This window comes from Vombatus ursinus, unplaced genomic scaffold (genome assembly GCF_900497805.2).
Source record: "Vombatus ursinus unplaced genomic scaffold, bare-nosed wombat genome assembly UNPS02014863.1, whole genome shotgun sequence".
NCBI classification, from domain to species: domain Eukaryota; kingdom Metazoa; phylum Chordata; class Mammalia; order Diprotodontia; family Vombatidae; genus Vombatus; species Vombatus ursinus.
In genome coordinates, this window is record NW_020954641.1 from 32722350 (window position 1) to 32742931 (window position 20582).

General features: G+C 46.1%; 1 protein-coding gene across 3 annotated transcripts in view; it reads left to right on the plus strand.

The window, feature by feature from the left end:
• Positions 1 to 20582, plus strand: part of PDGFRB (platelet derived growth factor receptor beta) — a 67531-nt gene that overhangs the window by 18316 nt on the left and 28633 nt on the right. The window contains exons 1-10 of one of the 3 annotated variants that reach the window (XM_027841710.1): positions 6398 to 6485; positions 7131 to 7218; positions 9056 to 9364; positions 11402 to 11668; positions 13401 to 13528; positions 13993 to 14167; positions 14431 to 14623; positions 16868 to 16983; positions 17157 to 17280; positions 18856 to 19067. In XM_027841710.1, the coding sequence (XP_027697511.1) occupies positions 7200 to 7218; positions 9056 to 9364; positions 11402 to 11668; positions 13401 to 13528; positions 13993 to 14167; positions 14431 to 14623; positions 16868 to 16983; positions 17157 to 17280; positions 18856 to 19067 (1543 nt within the window). In that variant the 5' untranslated portion in view covers positions 6398 to 6485; positions 7131 to 7199. Of the gene's footprint in view, positions 1 to 6397; positions 6486 to 7130; positions 7219 to 9055; positions 9365 to 11401; positions 11669 to 13400; positions 13529 to 13992; positions 14168 to 14430; positions 14624 to 16867; positions 16984 to 17156; positions 17281 to 18855; positions 19068 to 20582 lie in introns of those variants that run through there. The other 2 variants (XM_027841709.1, XM_027841711.1) reach the window with 2 other exon arrangements.

Consider the following 20582-nt stretch of genomic DNA (forward strand, 5'->3'; position numbering starts at 1 on the left):
GGGCTCTCTCCACCACCCCATGATGTCTCTTCCAAACCTATCTCAAAGAGACAGTTCACATTGGTTTTCCACTTCTGTTCTGGAAAAATACCTCCCCTGCCCCAGTCTCCTTTCTTCTCATTTCTTTCAAAACTTTATTCTCAAGGCTTCCCTTGCCCTAGTAATATTTGAAGAGTCCCTAGCCATGGAACAAACCTCAATCCTCACATAAACCTACTGCTCCTGCCTGAGTAGTCAGACCCTCAACTCTGCCCTGGCAGAGCTGACATCTGGTAGAGAAGGAGGTGAGGGGGAAACCACAGGCAATGATGTCAGGATCTTTAGGAACTTTCCAGTTCCCTGGTCCTTGAGGTCCAACACAGCTGCTCTTTGGAGCCCCACAGTTTGGGGAGTTCTGGACTATGAAAAAATTCACAGAGTAGGGGAGAGGGGACCTCAGAAGGGATCTAGTATAGCTCAAACCTAAGGTAGAATTCCCTCTAAAATACGCTCAAAAAACGGTCATCCAGCTTTTGCTCAAATACTGCTATTGATGGGTAGTTCCTACCACTTTTGGACAGCTGTCAATGTTAAGAAGTTACAGAGACAATTTCAGAGGCCAGAGAGAGGTAGTGACTGCAGGTATTTCTACTTCACAAAAGCAGCACTCCTGTTTGACCTTAGATATGTCCTTCCCTCACACCGTAGGCCTCAGTTTCTTCATTTGTAAAATAAAGGCATGGATCAGATCATCTCTAAAAACTTTTCCATCTCTGACATTAGAAGTTCCCCTAAAGCTGCCCTATCCGCAGGCATCTCCTAGGAAGTGTCCAACCAAAGTATGTTCACCAAGCATAACTTGGATTCAATCCCCTCTAATTTCTGGGTTTGTCTAATGATCAGAATATACTGGAGGGTGCAAGGTCCATGACCCTGGAGGGCTCAATCCCTAAGGCCCAGGCTTCAGTGGCCAAGAAAGTGTCTTTCAATGGCCAACCCCAGCCAGGGCCTGGCTCAGAGCCTGAGTGACCGCCTGTCTCCACGCTCTGGCCAAATTCCTGCTTTAGAATAATAAACAGTGCAGCTCTGGAGAGACGCACAAAAACCCCCATCCCCCCGGCTGCTAATGGTTTCCCTTGGCCAGGCCCCCTGGCAGGGATATAGGAGGAGGAGAGCGAGGGCACCACAGGGCAGATCAGCCTCCCTGGGGCTGGGGGGAGGGGAGCTGCTGGAGAGTATGGTACAGAATGGAGAGCAGAGCTGAAAAGAGAAGGTTTCTGCTTTCTCTGCTTTAGAATTTGCCTTTAATCTAGGAAGAATCTACTCATTATTTGCTACTTGCATGGCCTTGGGCAACTCACAACCTCTCCAAGCCTCAGTTTCCTCAACTGCAAAAACTGAGCAGCCTGAGTTGGACCAGGTCATTTGCAGCGTCCCTTATAGTTCTAAATTCTATGATACCATGAGACCCAGCCTTGCCTGGTGGCTTCCAGCTGGAAAGGACTTGGATTCTTATCCAGAATGTGTCCAGACAGGAGTGGGGAGGGAAGCAGTCACTGTAGATAATAGGGGCTGGGGCAGACAGAATCCACTGACTGCAAAGGCATTAGGTCAGGGCTTGGCTGCCTCTTGTGACCCTGCCTCTCCCCTGGCCCTTTCTGTCCTCTCTCTATCTCTCCTGACTGTGCCTTCCCTGCTGTTCTATACTGTAGCTTTCCCAGACAATGAAACCACTAGAATCATGAGGTTGGGCTTATCCCTGGCTAAGCCTCTCCTTGGGCAGCACTAATGGGCAAATCAGTGCTTGCTCCCCCAGGAACAGAATAATGGAGGCATGTGCACATTTACAAACCATCTCTGTGATGTGCTCAACAGGGTGGGTGCCCAGGCTGGGACCCTTCTGTGCATAGCCCTGGACCATGCCAAGCTGGAGTGGTGGTGGGGGTGGAGTTCTAGGAGGTAATATGAGATCCCCAGAGTTTGGGGGAAGACACAGATTTCATACCCTATCCTCTTCCCTCTCTCTCCACTCCCCCCAGAGAACAACACCCCCTTTAACCCTGAGGGAAGTTTAGACCTAACCCATTTCACCATCCCCCACTATCTTCCGTGCATTCCCACTGTATTAGCCTCCCAAAGACTCAACCTGGGAAGTTTATGCCCTAGTACCCAGCACTCTGGCATGCCTGAGTTTTAATCCCATCTCCTCCTGTACTGTCTCCAAAGTTCTTCTATTCTCTTCCTACCTCCCTTACCTTTGGCTTATCCTCACTTCTCACTCTTTGGTTTATCCATCCATAAAATGGGGTGATCAGTCCTTAGTTGTCAAAATGTGTTGGGGGAAAGCAAAAATTACATTTGAGAGAGCCTGTGACCCAGTGCAAGGCTGGTTTCCATGACCTCGAGTTCAGGAGAGATTCCTCTTTGGGCGGCTGTCAGCCCTAAACAACTCTAGTCCTCTCACAAGCATTGGATCACTTGCCCACAGCTAAGACAGTCAGTGTTAGAACATAACAGATACACTACTGGAGGGTGAGGAATCTTTGGATCCTCTCTTTATTCAAGCAGGCCAGGGCTAGGTGCACAGTCTAGCTAGAGCTGAGCCTCATCCAGTTTAGGAGAGGGGTTTGATTTGGGATTTCCTTAATTCTGGATTCTCTCTGTCCAACTATCTAAAATCCACTTGTTTTCTGCTTGGCTCTCAGAGATGTCTGGTTTCTTTTCCCAGTTTCACCCTAGCCCAAGCTAGTAAAGTGCTTTCTCTCAGCTACCCTGGTCACCTAGAATATAAGGTCCCATCAGCTTGGGCTCGCCAGATCTCACCTTGAATTCAGGTGCCAGAGAGATTCCTGACCCTCTAAGGGATGATGCCCTGCTTGTCTCTTCTTGGGTTTCTATCATCTCTGGACATCCAGATTAGCTTCCACCTGCTTCCAGTATGAATTAATCTAGCCCTTGGTTTCTTTCACATTTCCTGACTCATCCATTCTTTTCTTACTTCTTTTGTTTCTCATATTTTCCTCTTTCTCCAAATGTCTCAGTTCAAAGACATTTTTGGCTTTCTCACCAGCCATCCTTAACTTGCTTACAAGCGTCTTCATATCCATAGACCATAAGCAAGAAAAAGCATGCAGAATACATATGTGATAAGATTCATTTAACTTGGGGTTTGAGGCAGGACCTCTCATCAAACAGCTGAGGGCAGCCACTGATGAAACAGACCTAAGCTAAAAAAGGAAGATTTGGAACCAAGGAATCATAGACTGATTGGACTGCAAGTGACCTGGAGAAGTCATCTTGTCTCTCCCCCTGGCATTGGTCCCATTTTCTAAATAGCTGAGGAGGATTTCCTGACGATCAAGTGTTTCTGAAGTGTTTTCTGTGTACCAGGAACTGTGCTAAATTCTGAAGATACAAACAAAGGCAAAAACAGTCCTTGTCCTCAAAGTGTTTACATTCTAATGGGGTCCAGCTACCAGATGAGTCATGAAGGGAGGTTCTTTCTTCTGGGACTTTTAGTACAAAAGATAGTTTGTGTGTGAGGTTTGCCTGGAGACAGGAAAATGGACTCAGTAGCCCTTTGGCTCCTTTCTACTCAGTGGTACGGGATTGTAAATTCCTGAAGCAAAACCAGAACTCCTAAGGAGATTCTCCAGACCAGGGGTGGGGAACCTGTAGCCTGGAGGCCACATGTGGCCCTCTAGGTCTTCAAGTGTGGCCCTTTGACTGAATCCAAACTTAGAGGGCCACATGGTCGAAGGTTCCCTACTCCTGCTCTAGACCTGTATTTCTCTAAACTTTTGTTCTTATTTCCTTGAGACATGGAACAAGATTCTGTCAGCCTAGATATTTGGGGACAGTCTTCAGCCCCATGAGGTAGAAGGAAGAACACCAGTTTGACAGTCAAGCGTCCTTGGTTTAAATCTTGGATCCACTTGGAACTTTCTATGTGGCCTTATGAAAGTCCTTTCTCTTCTTTGGGTGTTATTTTCTTGTGTAAATCAAGATGAACAGGGGATAGGTGGGGGAGAAATGTGGATTAGATTACTTATAAAATCTGATTTAAGTCTAGCAATCTGTGTTTTATAATTCTCTGGCCCATGGTGCTAGTGCCAGGGAACCCCCATCCTCACCTCTACCTATTAGAATTGCTGCCTTCCCTCAGTGCCCAGCTCAGATGCCACCCCCTATAGGAAGCCTCTCTGATCTCCCCTCTGCCGGCTCTTAGCACTCTCTCCCTCTAGAAAATGCTTTGTTTCCTTACTTGTGTATTTGTTATATTTCCTTAATCGATTGTAAGCTCCTTGAGAGCAGGCACTGTTTCATTTTTAATCTTTATATTCTCAGTGCCCAGTATGTACTTGGCATATGGTAAGCACTTAATGAAAGTTTATTGGAATGAATCTATAGATGCCTTTATCTGGAACTAGAGGGAGGCAGCTGCGTGGGAGTGGGGAGGGTGCAGAGAGGAGGAAAAGGGATGCAATGAGGCACACTTTTTCATATGACTTTTTCCAAGTGCACATTTTCTAAATGCCAGAAAATCCTGCTTTCTAGAGCTGCTATTTATTTTGTGATGAGGCAAGTAGACTGTGTTTCAGTGAAGGGGCAACTGTACCATAGAGTACAGCACTATGCCAGGGCAAGGTTTTTATGCCTTGGTGAGATTCTTAGCTCGGACCTCTCCCACACTGAGCCATCCGCTGCCAGAGTCACCTTCTCCCAACACAAAATAATCCTCCACTCAAAATCCTCCAGTAGCTCTCCCTGCATTGCCCATGAATGTAAGCTCAAACTCTGTAGGTATTCATGGCCCCTTATGATCTAGCCTCAGTTTCAGGGTTAGGGTTCTCCTCAGTTCAGCCATATGGTAAGGCTCAGCCATTGTCCCTCCACCGTGCTTGTGCATCCCTAACTTCAGGTCTCCCCCTCTTCAGAATGCACTTTCCCCCTCCTCTCCTATTGTGGAATTTTGTTGTGCATTGGTTTCAGTTGTGTCCAGCTCTTCATGACCCCATTTGGGGTTTCCTTGGCAAAGACACTGGAGTGGTTTGCCATTTTCTTCTCCATCTCATTTAACAAATAAAGAAACTGAGACAAAGAGGGATATGTGACTTGTTCAGGGTCACACAGCTAGTGAATGTCTGAGGTTGGATGGTAAGTCCTATGCCAATTTCATGACTCAGCACAAATGTTCAAAGCAAGAAAGACCTTAGTAAGGACTACATTATTGGATCATAGACCTACGGCCAGAAAGGACCTCAGAGACCCCTCATTTTACGGATGAGGAAACTGAGGCCAGGAGAGCTCCAGTACCTTATTTATACATCTATTGTGGGAAACAAACCCAGGTCTCCTGACTCCAAACCTAGTGCACTTCCTAAGCTGCCTCCCAACACTAACATTCTACATCTCTCCCCTGAAGCCTTCCCCAGTTGTCCCCACTTTGGTGATGGGTAACATATCACCGCCTCTTCTGATTTTCATGATTACGCGGACCTAGAATTCCTCTCGGAGCTTGGTCTGTACTACCTCTGGGTGTCCCATCTCTTCTCTCTTGCCTGCCTCGTCTCCTTTTCTAGACTCTGGAAGGCAGGGAGCTTGTTGTCTCATCTCTGTTACCCCAACATCGCCTAGCCCTGTGTCCTATACACAGTAAGTGAACTTTGTGAATGATGAGTGAAAGAAAAAGTATTTAGGAAGCTCTTAGCCAATAAGTCAGTTAACAAACATTTCCTCTAAGTGCTTACTAGGCAGCCACTGTGCTAAATGCTGGGGATACAAAGAAAGAGAAAAACATTGTGTTTCGATGAGGAAGAGGATTCCAACATTCACTTAAATCCTGGTACTGACTTGATAGCAAAGTGCCGCCCCCTACTCCCAATACTCGACCTGCCTCTCTTCATTCCAGCCTCCCCCCTGCCCCATCCCTCATCCTAGCCCCCAAGCTGACCCTTGCTCTCCTCCCCTTCCTGGTATCTCCTCCTACCCTCTCCATTGGATCTTCAGCCTTTATGGGGAAAACCCAAGAGAACAAAAATTCTCTTGGTAACAGTGAGGAATGTTTGTGAGATTGGGGGCATTGAAGGGGGAAAGAACTATGGCCAAGCCCTCCATGGGGGGCTTGTGGGGCCTCCTAGGAAAGGGACTATGCTTTTCCTCCACTAGTCCCTCTGTGCCTGAGCTTCCTGGTCCTTGCTGTGGCCTGGAGGTAGGAACAACCCCTGCCCCCCATCAAATTCCGATGGTCAGAATTTTCCCTTCTGTTTTCTTTTCCCGCCCACCCTCATTTCCTGTTGTGCTTTCTCCCCCTCCCCGTGGGAGCTCTTTGGACACTGCTTTAACTCTCTCCCCCCGCCCTTTTCCTCCCCAGAGTGGGGCTTTTATATCTCTTTTCCAAATAGCCTAGACTGGGAATTGTGCTTAAGAGACTTAGTGAGGGGATTCTGGCAGGGGCTGAGAGATGGTGGAGGGAGAGGACCTCAGAGACAGAGCCTTCAGAGGGGGTATGTGGCCTGTAGTAGTGATGGTATGGGTGAAGAGGCCAACTAATGATCTCCTCCATCTGTGCTGGCTGAACTGACCCGGCTGGGGCTGAGGGATGATGGTGAGGGAGGAGGAAATAGGGATCCTTCTCAAAGTCTGGTGGCAATGGAAAACATGGGAGATGGGTAATTGGGGCAGCCTGGTCATATGGGGTGTGATGACCTTATGGGATTTTTCCTAATTTCAAATAAAGAAAGCATTTTTAATGAGGTTTGGCTGAAGGAGTCTCCTTTATCAGACCATGTTTCTCTGATTTATATTCAAGAAATATGGTCACCCCAACTCCAAGCTACGCCCCTCTAGGATTGCAAGTTGTCGAGGGATCCAGGGATTTTCCTCTTTCCTTATTTCTCATGTTCCCTCCTCCTATCTCTCCCTCAGAAACCACCCAACACATGCCTATGGTTGTTCTGCTTTTTCTCTTCCCACCTCCCCTTTTTTCTCTTCCCCTCCCTCGCTCTCCCTCTTTTTCTCATCCTTACTCACCTTCCCTTTTTGCTCTTTCCCCCTTTCCCCACTTCCCTCACCTTTTCCCCTGCCCTGTTTTTCCCCCCTCTTCTCTTGGCTACTTCCTGTGTTGGCCCTGATCCAGGTTTCTTTGACAGGCCAGAAAGGCAGGGACAGGCCTCAGCTGGGCCCCAGTGTGAGAGCCAGTGCTGTCTCCAGATCCAAAGATGCTTCCTGTCCTCTCAGGTAAGTGTGTGTGTGTGTGTGTGTGTGTGTGTGTGTGTGTGTGTGTGTGAGAGAGAGAGACAGACAGACAGACAGACAGACAGAGAGAGAGACAGAGAGAGAGAGTGTGTGAGTGATGTGAGGAGTTGGGGAACATGAGTTGGGATGGAGAGAGGGAAACAAAATGATGGCTTATTGGATCAGAAGCCCTACAGCAAAGGTGGGAAGGGCAGGGAAAGGGGTGCAAGCCAGAGGATAGTATACAGGAGTCTGGAAGCTCAGTTTCCCTACCATGTTTCCAAAGTAACTTTAAGCCTCATTTTCCCCATCTTCAAAATGAGTCAGTTGTAGGAGTTCATTCCATCTTTGCTTTTTCAGTAGCCCCATATTACCCAATGCAAGCAATCCAGATACTTTTCTTACCTGTCCATGTTCCACATCCTGGCCAAACCACTCCTCAAGTGCCCTCCTGTCTCATCATCCTTCTACCCTTTCCCACATGACTTTTGTGCCTCCCTCTGTGACTTCACAGTTACCATTCCTTTTATTTGGAATGCCCTCTCCTTCCATCAAGCCACTGTCTTTTTATCTTTCAAACTCACTTTTTCCATGAGGGTTCTCTAGTCTCACCTCACCCAGCTCTTATCCTTTCAGATACTCTAATCTGTCAGAGGTCTGTATGTCATATCCATGTCAACACATTTCTAGATGTTTCAGTCTAGGGTTCCCTGGTCTATTTCATGTAAGGGGAGCCTGGCCTAGCAAATCTTGTCTAAGGGCTGTCAATAGTTTCTTCTCTATCCCTTACCACCACACCTAAGACAGGCCTCTGTATGAAATGGAATCTAGACTGATGGACCAACTGATAAAGTGACCAATCAAACAACCAACTGAGGAGATTAATTCCTTAATTCCTTCCTTCACCAACTTATTTATTAAGTATCTACTGAGTATAGAGAACACTGCATTGGTACTCTGGGGAGACAAAGATGAATAAAATGTGGGAGTGAGAAGGAAAGTGGAGTGTGTTGTTATGTGGCCTTCGGGTAGTTAGTATAAATCTTGCTGCTAATATTCTGACCCTTCCCATCCCTATCTCAGTTTCCCAAAGGGCTCTAACTCCTCCCCTACCCCAGAGCAGTTCTGGAGTCGGGGCGTAGTCTCTGGCCCAAGCCTAGGCAAGGGAATAGTGGCAGGGCAGAGGGACGGGAAATGACCTAGGAAGCAATGCAGGAAGCCACAAGCCTGGAGATTGCTTCCTGGGGATTTCCCACTGCTGCTCCTTGGCTCTTGACTGGCTTCATTACTGGAAACTGTGGAGCTAGGACCTGAGTAGACAGGGAGACAGGGCCAAGGTTAGGGAGAAAAGGAGGGGCACTAGTGACCAAGGGTACTGGGGCAGGCCTGGGAATGCAAGAGTGAATTGGGCTGGCTTTCCCAACCCTTTCCCCAGTGTGGGGTGGAGGGGCTAGACTGGGAGACCAGCAGAAGGTGGGGCAGTTATTATTTTGAATGAAGACATTCTGCCTAGAGGTAGAGATTGAGAAAGGACCTGTGTGCTGTTAGCAGTAATAGGCTCACAGGAATTATCAACTAGAAAGACCCTTAAAAAACTATTTAATTTAACCATTCCGTTTAATAGGTGAGGAAACAGAGTCCAAGAGAGATTAAGTGACTTGTCAAAACTTACACAGATAGTAACTAGCAAGGCCAACTTTCAAACCCAGTTCCTCTGACTCCAAATACAGTGTTCTTTCCTCTATATCACATAGGTGTAGGACAAGCTCTGAATGGGGCATCTCAGATCTCCTCCCTTGCCTTCCCTTTATTCTCCCTTCTGTCTCCTTTTTTCTCCAAGCTTGGCTGTGGCTGTTGTTATCAGTGTCTGAGGCTGAGGCGCTGGAGATAACCCCCCATGGCTCAGAGTTCATCCTCAACATCTCCAGCACTTTCGTCCTGACTTGCACAGGGGATGCCCCAGTGGCCTGGGAAAAGACTCCCCAGCAGACCCCACCACCTGTTCTTGAGTCCCAGGATGGCACCTTCTCCAGCATCCTGACCCTCACCAATGTCACTGGCCTTGACACGGGAGAGTACATATGTTCCTACAATGGCTCCCAAGGCCTGGAGCTTGGTGGGCAGAAGCGGGTCTACATCTTTGTGCCAGGTGAGTGGAGGCTCTGGGATCCAGTGGTGAAGGTCCCTGCCTACTCCCTACAGAGACATACCAGGATTCTGGGCTTTGTTGCCACCACCCACAGGGTATTATCATTATTACTATCATCACTGTGATTTCATCCTTCTCATCTTTTGGGACAGGTGTTCAGATCGAAAAGGCCTGAACACAAATCACTATCTTATTATTATTCTTATAGATTTAAAGTTCTTTGGACTATTCTGAAAGTAGATTTAAAAAAGTGCATTTTGTGATTGAATAAGTGTATTGGGATTTGAGCTCATCTTCCACAGACTCATGTAATGCAACTTTGGGACAGCCCCAGTGACAATTAGGGTGACAGAGGTGACATATGTCTCATTCTTTTCCCATGTGGTTTTTATTTCATCTACTAAGTCTCTATATTTTGCCATTTTTTCATTCCATATAATTTGAAGATTTCGAGCATTCAGGCAACAGCTATTCAAAATGTTGTTTTTAAATTTTTATGCCTCAGTATTATGTCTGGACAGCTGTGGGAAAAAATCTTGTCTGCTCCAATACAATTTATCTATTGAACCTTTAAAGCTATTTCAAGTTTATTTACTTATTGTTCCTCATTCCCACCTTTTTTTTTGGGGGGGGTCATGTAGAGATGGCTTACTGTTAAGCACAGTGGGTTTAATATGTTTGTTAAATTGCATTGTTGAAGCAGCATCATTAAGAACAAACCTATATTGAAGCCCTACTCAGCATAGGCCCCTTTGCAAGGCACTGCAAAGAGATGGAAGGCCTGGTCCCTGCTCACAAAGGGCTGACAATCTAGCTGATGAGCTAGTACCTGCATAAAAAGAGAGCAATCACATTACATGGTGTACTGAAGGCCAGTCACAACGGCAACTTTTTAGAGAGTGCTTTTTGGTTTACCAATTGCTTTGCACACGGTATTTCATTTGAGCCATGTGAAGTAGCTAGTATAGGATGGAATAATCTCCCCATTTTATAGATAAGGGACCTGAGGTATAAAAAGGTGATGGCACTTACCCAAGGTCACACAGCTAGTAAGTGACAGAGCCAGGATCTGAACCCAGGACTTCTAATTCCAAAACTAATGCTCATTCCACTATCCCTTGCTGCTTCTCACCCACTTCCAAATACTGTTTGTAGAACCTCCCAACAGTTAATATCCATCACCAATATCTCACAGTGGAATGGGAGGTAGTGAGTTCCCTTTCACTTGGGGAATGTTATAGAGGGAATTTCTGTTCAATTAGGGATTGAACTGGGTGACTTCTGAGGTTCCTTTCAACTTTGTGACTCTGCTCTATGGAGAGGTCACTAGGGGCTGTGATCCTCCTAGAGAACGTAAGATGAGCTGGACCTTGAAGAAAGAGTAGAATCTGGGGCTACTGTACCTCTGATTCAAGAGCCCTGATTTGGGAGTCAGGAAACCTATGTTCTAGTGCCAATTCTGCCACCTAGTTATTGTGAAGACTTTTTTTTCTTTTTTGGAGGCAATCAGGGTTAAGTGACTTGCCCAGGGTCCCACAGCTAATAAGTATCTGAGGTCAGATTTGAACTCAGGTCCTCCTGACTCCAGGACTGGTACTTTATCCCTTGTGCCACCTAGCTGCCCTGTAGACTCTTGTAATAGCCTCCTAATCAGAGCTCCAACCTCCAATTTATTCCCTCTCTAACATAATCCTGTACCTTCTGCTTGATTAATCTTCATAAGTACAACCTCTGATCATGTTATTTCTTTGTTTAAAAAACTTCACTGGCTCCTTATTGTCTATAGAATGATGTCCAGACTTCTCTACCTAGAATGCAAGGCCCTTCTCAGTCTGGTTGCCACCCTATATTGATAGTCTTATATCTTACTAATCTTTCTCTTAATGCCTTGGCAAGGTCAGTTTTAGGGCTCAGATGGGGAGGGATTCCCCAGCAGAGAAGCCAATGTCCCTGGGACGCATTGCAGTTTGGCTCTGCCCCTAGGGTTCTCACTCCTTCTGTCTGACTCCTTGTCCGCTCTTATCATGCTGTCTGTAGACTCCTCTGTGGACTTCCTCCCCGTGGATCCTGAAGAGCTATTCATCTTCTTCACGGGAGACAGTGAGACAACAATCCCATGTCGAGTGACCGACCCAAAGCTGGTTGTGACACTGCATGAGAAGAAGGTGGATGTGTCACTGCCTGTTCCTTATGACCACCAGCGTGGCTTCACTGGTCCCTTTGAGGACAAGACCTACATCTGCAAAACCGTCATTGATGAGAGGGAGGTAGACTCTGAGGCCTATTATGTCTACCGAATCCAAGGTGAGGACCTTGCCATCCTGGGCCAACTTCCCTCACACCTCGTTTCCCCTCAACAAATCAACGTGCATTTATGTAGCACCTTCTATGTACCAGACACTGTTAGGATTGTTGTTGAGTAGTTCTTCAGCCTTTGTGACTCCATTTGGGGTTTTCTTAGTAAAGGTACTGGAGCGGCTTGCCACTTCCTTTTTCAGATCATTTTATAGATGAAGAACCTGAGGCAAATAGGTTGAAGTGACTTGTCCAGGGTCATAGAGCTAGGAAGCGTCTGAGGTCAGATTTGAACTCGGGAAGATGAGTCTTCCTGACTCCAGGAGGAGGCACTCTATCCACTGCACCACCTAGATGCCACCATTTTGTTAGGTACTGGGTATTCAAAGATAAAAAATGAAACAATCCTTGCCATCAAGACAGTTACAGTCTATTGGAAAGAACCAAGAGGTATGTATACACACACATACTCACACACACACACACACACACACCCCAAATATAGAGTAATTTGATGGGAAGGAGGCATTAGCAGCTGGGATCAAGAAAGACCTTATATAGGAATTGGTGCTTAAGTTAATCTTTGAAGCTAAAAAAAGGTTCTAAAGGTTAGAGGTGAAGACAGGGGGAATTCTAGGCATGGAATGTATCCTGCACAAAGGTATGGTGTTGGGAGATGGGATTGTCATGTGAAGAAAGGCAAGAGGATCTGTTTGCTTAGCCCCATAAAGCCTATCCCCAATTAAGAGACATATTACAGCACCAAGGACAGAGAAAAGCTTTCTCTTAGCCTGTCCCCAGGTTCTAAGCCTGTCTATGAATGGTCAACAAATTATTCATATTAACAATACAAATTCACATATACTAATCATCATCCCACCCATTTTTCAATCATTTTGTCCTTTCCAAAGCATTTTCATTCCCATTACCTTCTGTGAGCCTCATCATAGCCATATGAGGTAAACAGGGACAATTACTGCTATTTTCATTTTACTCATGAGAAAATTGAGGTGCTGAAAACTGAGGGAGGTTAAGTCACCTAGGAGCATAGGGTTCTAGGATTTAGAGCTGGGAGGCACCTCAGAGGTAATCAAGTCCAGTCCCTTCATTTAACAAATGAGGGAATAGAGGCCCAAAGAGGTAAAATGATCATTGGTGTGTGGGTAGCCTTTGATGTGTGGGCTTGTCTTACATGATTCTTGCCTATGTCCTTCCATAGATCTCCATAGAAGATCAACCCAATACACTGTAGAACTTAGTCTGGATGCCAGTGCAATTCAATTCAACAATTCAATTCAATCCAACCAACATATATAACTGTTGTCATTCATTCTTACTATGTGACCAGTCTACCATTATACATTCCTTTGAGGGGGTTATAGGGCCATAGATCTAAACTGGAAGAGACCTCAGAAGCCAATCAGTTCAACCCCACGGTCTCACAGATGAGGAAAATGATCAGGGAAACTAAGGACATATAGATAGTAACTATTGGGTGCGGGATTTGAACTCATAGTCACTGACTCCAAAACCAGTGAATTCTCTTTCCATTGTACCACACTGCTTCCTTTGCTACTTCTCACTCCATTCCTCTTCAATTTCATCTTATTACATTCAGCTGATGAGGTTCCCTTCTCAAATCCTGAATCTATTATAAAATATATTAGTTATTTCTTTCTGCTGCCAGTTCCTTGAACTCTGGCTGCTTGGCTCAGGGTCACTTCCCTCTTTCTCTCCACAGTCTCATCCATCAATGTCTCAGTGAATGCAGTTCAGACTGTGGTGCGGAAGGGTGAGAACATCACTGTCCTCTGCATCGTGAAGGGGAATGAGATGGTGAACTTTGACTGGACCTACCCTCGAATGGAGGTGAGGGGATAATCAGGAGAGGTTGGAAGGGTGGTAGGCAGTCTAGTCTTGATAGAGATGAGGTGAAGAGAATAAAGGGGATGGGGGTGGCCACTCTCACCAGGGCCAATGCTCAGTGTCAATGAGGGAGGGAGGGAGGGAGGACTCTGAATGGAGGTGGGTCATAAAAGATGCTGGACCCTATGCTTTCTTCCAGAGGGCTCTTTGAGTGAGACCTTCTGGTCTGAGTTAGGCTAAAGTTGTCAATTTCAAGTCACCTATTCTTTCCTCCCCAAGCCAGATGAGCCAGCCCTTTGGCCCCTCCTCTTTGTCTTAGTACACATGTGTCATAGAGGAAGCCACAGACGTCCATGCCAGTGGCCCCTAGCTTTACCTATTCCAATGCCATGTACCCCCAAAGGTTTCCTTTAAGTCTTTCCTGATTTCTCTGAAACCTGGGTCCTTTTCCTGTCCTGTCCCTGCAGAGCAAGAGGCTGGTGGAGCCAGTGACAGATTTCCTGTCGGGGATAGAGTACGACATCCGCTCCATCCTGCATATCCCCAGTGCTGAGCTAGGAGATTCTGGTACCTATGTCTGCAATGTCTCAGAGAGCTACAATGGCCACAGGGACATGAAAGGAGTCAATGTCACTGTGATTGGTGAGTACAAAGGCCCAGCCCTCACTCCCACCCAACTGGCCAAACAGACAGGGATGGAACCACCCTTGAGGAATGAGGGAGCAATGGTCTTAGGACCAGACTGGGTGTTTCGTATAAAGGGGGAGCCTTCCTCTGTGAGAAGCCATGATATCTGAGTCTGACACCATCTCCTCTGAGCCCCACACCTCCTCTCCATCCCTTCTGAGCTCCTGTCTGTTCTGAAATTCCAATCTCATTTTCTCTGATTCTTTGACCCCTTTCAGACAAAGGATTTGTGAGGTTTCTGGGGGAATTAAATGAGCTGGAGTTTGCCGAGCTACACAAGAGTCGAACACTACAGATGCTCATCGAAGCATACCCTGCACCCACCATTGTGTGGCTCAAGGACAACCAGACATTGGGTTCTGGGACTGCCAGTGAGATCTCTATCTCCACCAGGAATTTGTCTGAGACAAGGTGAGCCAAACTCCTAGACCAGAGGAGGCGATATATGGATGATATTTGCATCCTCCCCTTCTCTGGAATGTTGCTTAAGCTCACATCAGCCTGACCTCCATCTTTAGAGTCATTTTCTGGTCACCACTGATACCTTTCCTAAAGATATACTTCACGTGTCAATGTCTGGACGGGGGCCAGGGCTGTAGGCATTAACTGGTACCAGGAGGCTTTGGCCTGAATCAAAAGAGGGTTGTTTAAGGCTGGAGCTGTTGTAAGGGGGAGAAACAGAGATATAGCTCCAATAAAGTAGGAACCCGGACATGAGCCATTCTAAGGATTGGGAAGTGGAAAAAAGAGGGAGAGACAAAGGAAAGGAGAGGAGAGGAGTATAGAGGAGAAGGGAGGAAAAAGGAAGGAAAGGGAAGAGAGGGAAGAAGAGAAGAGAGGAGAGGGGAGGGGACAGAAGGAGAGGGGAGGGAAGGGGAAATAAGGGGAAGAGAAGAGGGGAGAGGAAAGAAGAAAGCTTGCACTGGCTGCTTGGCTGCCTATGAACTGGGCACCATGCCTTTGAAGTCAGTCACCTCTACATCCCAATTACTTTCCTCTACCCTCTACTTGCCACACAGCCGTACAAACACACACACACACACACACACACACACACACACACACACACACTCCCAGAGTCCTAGTCCCATCAGAACAGCTGATGAACCCTCACTCTTAGTGCAGTGGACAGAGCACAGAACTGCACTAGCTGTTTGGAGATCTAGATTCCAAGCCCTGATCTTGGCTCTGCCAGCCCAAGGAAGGCTCACTGTTTGACTCTGGCCTGGTCAGTAGTGGGTAGAATGCTAGATTTCAAGTTACAAGACTAGAATTCTAATACTGTTTCTGCCACTATGTAATATCTGGAGCAGGTCATTTGCACTCTCTGTGCCTCAGTTTCATCATCTTTAAAGTTAGAGGGCTACCCTCTACTAAATTCAATTCAATAATCATTTAAGATCCCACATGTGGAAGACACTGTGTTAGACTGGGGATACATATTCAACAGAAACGGTCCCTGACTTCTAGGAGCTTACATTCTACTTGGGAAGGGAGAGAAGACAATGACACAATATTTACACAAATATGAAAATACAATATAATTTTAGAAGAGGCAGCTAGAGAGATCAGGAAAGGCTTCCTGGATGAAGTAAAACCTGGGATGAAGCTTGAAGGAAACTAGGGATTCTGAGAGGCCAAGGTGAGAAGGGAGTCCATTGATTGTCAGTTAATAAACACTTATAAATGCATATAAACACTTATAAACTTATATATGTGCTAGGCACTGAGCTGAAGATGTTGTTTAGCCACTAAGTTGCATATGACTCTTTGTGATGCCATTTTGGGTTTTCTTGGCAAAGATAAGGTCATTTCCTTCTCCAGCTCATTTTACAGATGAGGAAACTGAGGTAAACAGGGTTAGGTGACTTGCCCAGGGTCACACAGCTAGTCTGAGGCCAGATTTGAGCTTAGGTCTTCTGGACTCCAGGGCTGGGGCTCTGTCCACAGCACCACTTAGATGCCTGTGCTGAAGATATACAGAAAGGCAAAAGACAATCTCTGTTCTCAAGGTGCTTACAGTGTAATGGGGAAAGGCAACATGTATACAACTGTGCACAGAGACATGAAGGCAGAAGATGGGCTTTGGACAATAGGATTTGATTGCTCAAATCAAATAGGACAGTTTTCCTGGAGCCTGGAGTACATAGAGAGGAATGACATGAAATAAGTCTGAAAAGATGGACTGCAGTCACACTGTGAAGGGCTTTAAATGTCAAACTGAGGAGTTCGTATTTTATCTGGAAAATAATTAGTTGGGAACCACTGTAACTTGTTGAGCAGGGAATTAGCTTGATCACACAGCTGTGTAAAGGATGGATTGCAGAATGGAGGCATTCTAAGCATAGAGACCAATTAGGAGGCTATTGTAATAGTCAAGACTAGAGGTGAGGAGGGTGGTTCAAGTGAGTGGGGAGAAAGGGAGAGATGTTGAGGAACGAACATTCACAACTGATAGTATTAAAGGAGGGGTGAAGGGAAGAATGAACAGCAGAGGACTGCTCCAAGATTGCAAACGTGGGTGACTAGACTAATGGTGGTGCCTTTGACAGAAATAGGGAAATTTAGAGGTGGCACAGGTTTGGGGGTGGTGTTTTCTAGGGTACTTTCCAGCTTTAAGATTCCATAATTCTGTGATGCTTTCTTCCTCTGCAGGTATGTGTCAGAGCTGACTCTAGTGAGAGTGAAGGTGAATGAAGGGGGTCATTATACCCTCAGAGCATTCCATGATGATGCTGCTGACTCATTCTCCTTCCAGCTGCAGATCAATGGTGAGAAGTTCCTTAGAGGGTTCCCTCCCTCCCATTCTTTTCCTCCTTTTCCTTCCTTAGCCTCCCATAGCCCTCAGTTCCCTCCCTGACTCCCTCTCCCAGTCCTTGACCTAGCTCATCTTCCTACTCCCTGCCCCCATACTGACCCTCCTCTCTTGCCCCACTTTGGACAGTTCCTGCTAAGGTGATGGATCTGAGTGAGAGTCACCCCAACAGTGGGGAGCAACTCCTCACTTGCCGAAGCCAGGGAATGCCACAGCCTGTCCTTAACTGGTTCAGTTGCAGTGATTTTAAGAGGTGAGTGGAGATCCCAATCCCAGGTGTCAGTGCCCAAGTCTACAGGAACAAAGGGTAAATCAATGAACAAGTATTTATTAGGTGCATACTATGTGTCAGGCACATTGCTAAGTTCAGAAGATACAAAGAAAAAGCAAAAATATTCCATGCTCAAAGAACTTTCATTCTAACGGTCCCGAGGGAACATGTATCCAAAGCTTCTGAATCCATAGAACCATCAAATCTGTGGGCATGGCCTGGGAGCCCAAATGGAGAAGGGCTAGACTAGCATTTCATCCATCCCCCCCGCTTTTGGCTCTTCCATTGTCCCAAGATAGAGATGATTTCTTTTGTCATCAAAACATCTAGAAAGAGAGACCCACAGGAGCTCTATAGATAGCCTGGTTCTCTCTGTATCTTACAAACTGAAGGGAAGTCCTTCCTTTCACCTACCCTACATTGATCCTGCTTCCGAGTAATTTCTTTCCAGAGCTGGCTTGGCCCTTTAATCAGGGGCACAAACTCATTCACTCACAAAGACAGGCCAGTTCTGGAGAGTTGGCAGGACTGAGATCCTAATAGCTCCTTTCTTCTCTTTGGAATTTCTCCTTCTGGCTCCCCATGGCCGGGCAATTCATCTGGGACCAATATTGCCTCTGGGCGGGGGTGGGGAAGAGCTAGACAGGGCAGCATTTGTAACAAGCTAGTTGGCCAGGTTCTGATATGGAAGAATCAGGGAGGGGGTGGAGATGAAGATTTCCCTTAATGCCCATCATCAGTAGACCAGATTATAAAGTACCTATTATTCCTCCCTGGCACTGCCAAAAGGCCCCTAAGAGGTAAATGGAGAAGACACTCTAGACCCACCTTCTACAAGAGGTCTTTACTAATCACTCTTAATGCTAATGCCTTCTCCCAGTTGATTATTTCCAAGTTGTCCTATATATATATATATATATCTTGTTTGTACATAGTTGTTTGTATGTTGTCTCTCCCATTAGATTGTGAGCTCCTCAAGAGCAGGGATTATTATTATTATTATTATTATTATTATTTTTGCCTTTCTTTGTACCCCCAGTGCTTAGCATGGTGCTTGGAACATGGTAAGGGCTTGTTGACTGACTGAGTAGGAGCTATTCAACTTTTCTGCATTATAGACCCCTTGGGCAGTCTGGTGAAGCCTATGGATTCCTCAGAATAATGTTTTTAAATGCATAAAATACCTAGGATTACAAAGAAAATCAATTATATTAAGATACAACTAGCAATATATATATATTTTGATGAGACAATTGGGGTTAAATGACTTGCTCAGAGTCATACAGCTAGTGAGTGTTATGTATCTGAGGCCATATTTGAACTCAGGTCCTCCTGACTCCAGGACCAGTGCTCTATACACTGTGCCACCTAGCTGCCCCAGCAAAATGTTTTTTAAGAAAAATTCATGGATCCCTGGTTAAGAGCTTCTGCAGTCTAGACCAATAAGCAAAAAAGAGTTTGGGGAGTAGTGTGTGGTTAGACAGGTGGATAAAAACAGACTGGTAAACTGGATGAAATAGAGCAAAGCTGATCATGCTGGGCTTCCATCCCAAATAGGTGTCCCCGTGATGTTCTGCCTACCCCACTGGGGAACAGCTCCAAGGAGGAAACCGAGCTGGAAACCAATGTGACCTACTGGGAGCAAGAGAAATTGTTTGAGGTAGTCAGCGTCCTGCGCTTGCAACGTGTGGACCAGCCCCTCTCTGTCATCTGTGACGTACACAACCTCCTGGGAAGAGACAGCAAGGAAGTCACCATTGTTCCACACTGTGAGTCCCAAGGCCCATAGCCAAAGTAACTGGTCTCTTCTTCTCTTGTGCATCACTGGCCTTGAGGACATCCCCTGCTGTGTGTGACCATCCAGACCCATACACATGTCTAGATATAATGAGCATACGTGTATGAGGATGCTGGTGCCCCCAGACACAGGCATATCTTCTGAACCCACAGCTCTGAGAAGTCTAATTGTTCTTCTTCCTAGTCCCCAGCAGAAGCCCAGATCAGGCACCACTCTGTAGAGACCCAAGCTCTGGATAGAGTAAATTGAGGAGATGCAGTAACTGGCTGAAACACACCATGGATGTAGAAGAGAAACATCCTGTAAAGTATTAACCTATGCAGACAGAGGAGCAAATGATTTTGTTGGGGCAAGAACCTATTAAGATAGAGGGAGGCCAGAGGGACTCTAGTTCTCCCTTTTTGTTAAGCAGGGAATAACAGGACTGCCTATAATAATAATATTAGCACACCTTTCGATGGCACTTTAAGGTTTACCAAGCACCTTTCTCACAACAACCTTGTGAACAGGCAGTGCAAATATTATTATATAAGGTTTTAGTATACAGAAGTTAAATGACTTGCTCAGAGTCACACAATTAGTAAATATCAAAGCCCAAACAACAACTCCAGTCTTTTGACTGCCAGACCAGTGGATTCCCAATGATTGAGCAACTAGCTTCAGAAGGAAAGGACAGCTTGCCTAGAGGGGATTTGGGGATATAAAGGAGCAGGGTAGAAGAAGTGGCATTACCAACCTGGAGAGGGTCCAGAGATGAGGGGACAACTTTCAGAGGGAAGGAATAGTAAAGACAAGGACTCAATAGATGGATTAAGTGGACAGCAGTCAGGAGATGAGAAATGAGGTTGGGAGGAGAAATAGGGAAGGGAAGCCTAATAAAGAAGGGAGGGGCAGAGGCTGAAGGCTTGACTGAGGCTGGAGAGAAGAGGCTCTGACAATGGGGGTCTGTCATCTCTGCATGCATGTTTCTTTGGTTGGCTACAAAGTAATGATCTCTCACCTAACTTTGGCCCCTCACCAAAGCACATAACCCTTTTATTTCTCTTGTTGACTCTCTATCCCATTCTCCTCCATGATGATTCCAAACCTGTGTTTCTTTCCTCAGCAATGTTTCTCCTTGCCAGAGACAACACCTCTGCTCTTGTCCCTCCTTTAGGACCATGTCTCTCTCCCCCATGTCTCCCCTCCCCCACATCCTCTCTCCATCATGATTTCCAGCCTCTTTCCTGAGCTCCATTGACTCATTCTCCTCTGCTTGTTGTCTCCCTCGTTAGCTCCTCAAGTGTAGGGACTGTCTATATTTGCGCTTTTTTGTATCTCTAGCATCTGTTCTCATGCCTGGCACACAGTAAGTGCTTGATAAATGTTTGTTGTCTGACCGCTTGCAACATATTCTGGTCTCTCTAATCCTTAAGAAGAAAGAAAGGAAAGAAAGAAAGAAAGAAAGAAAGAAAGAAAGAAAGAAAGAAAGAAAGAAAGAAAGAAA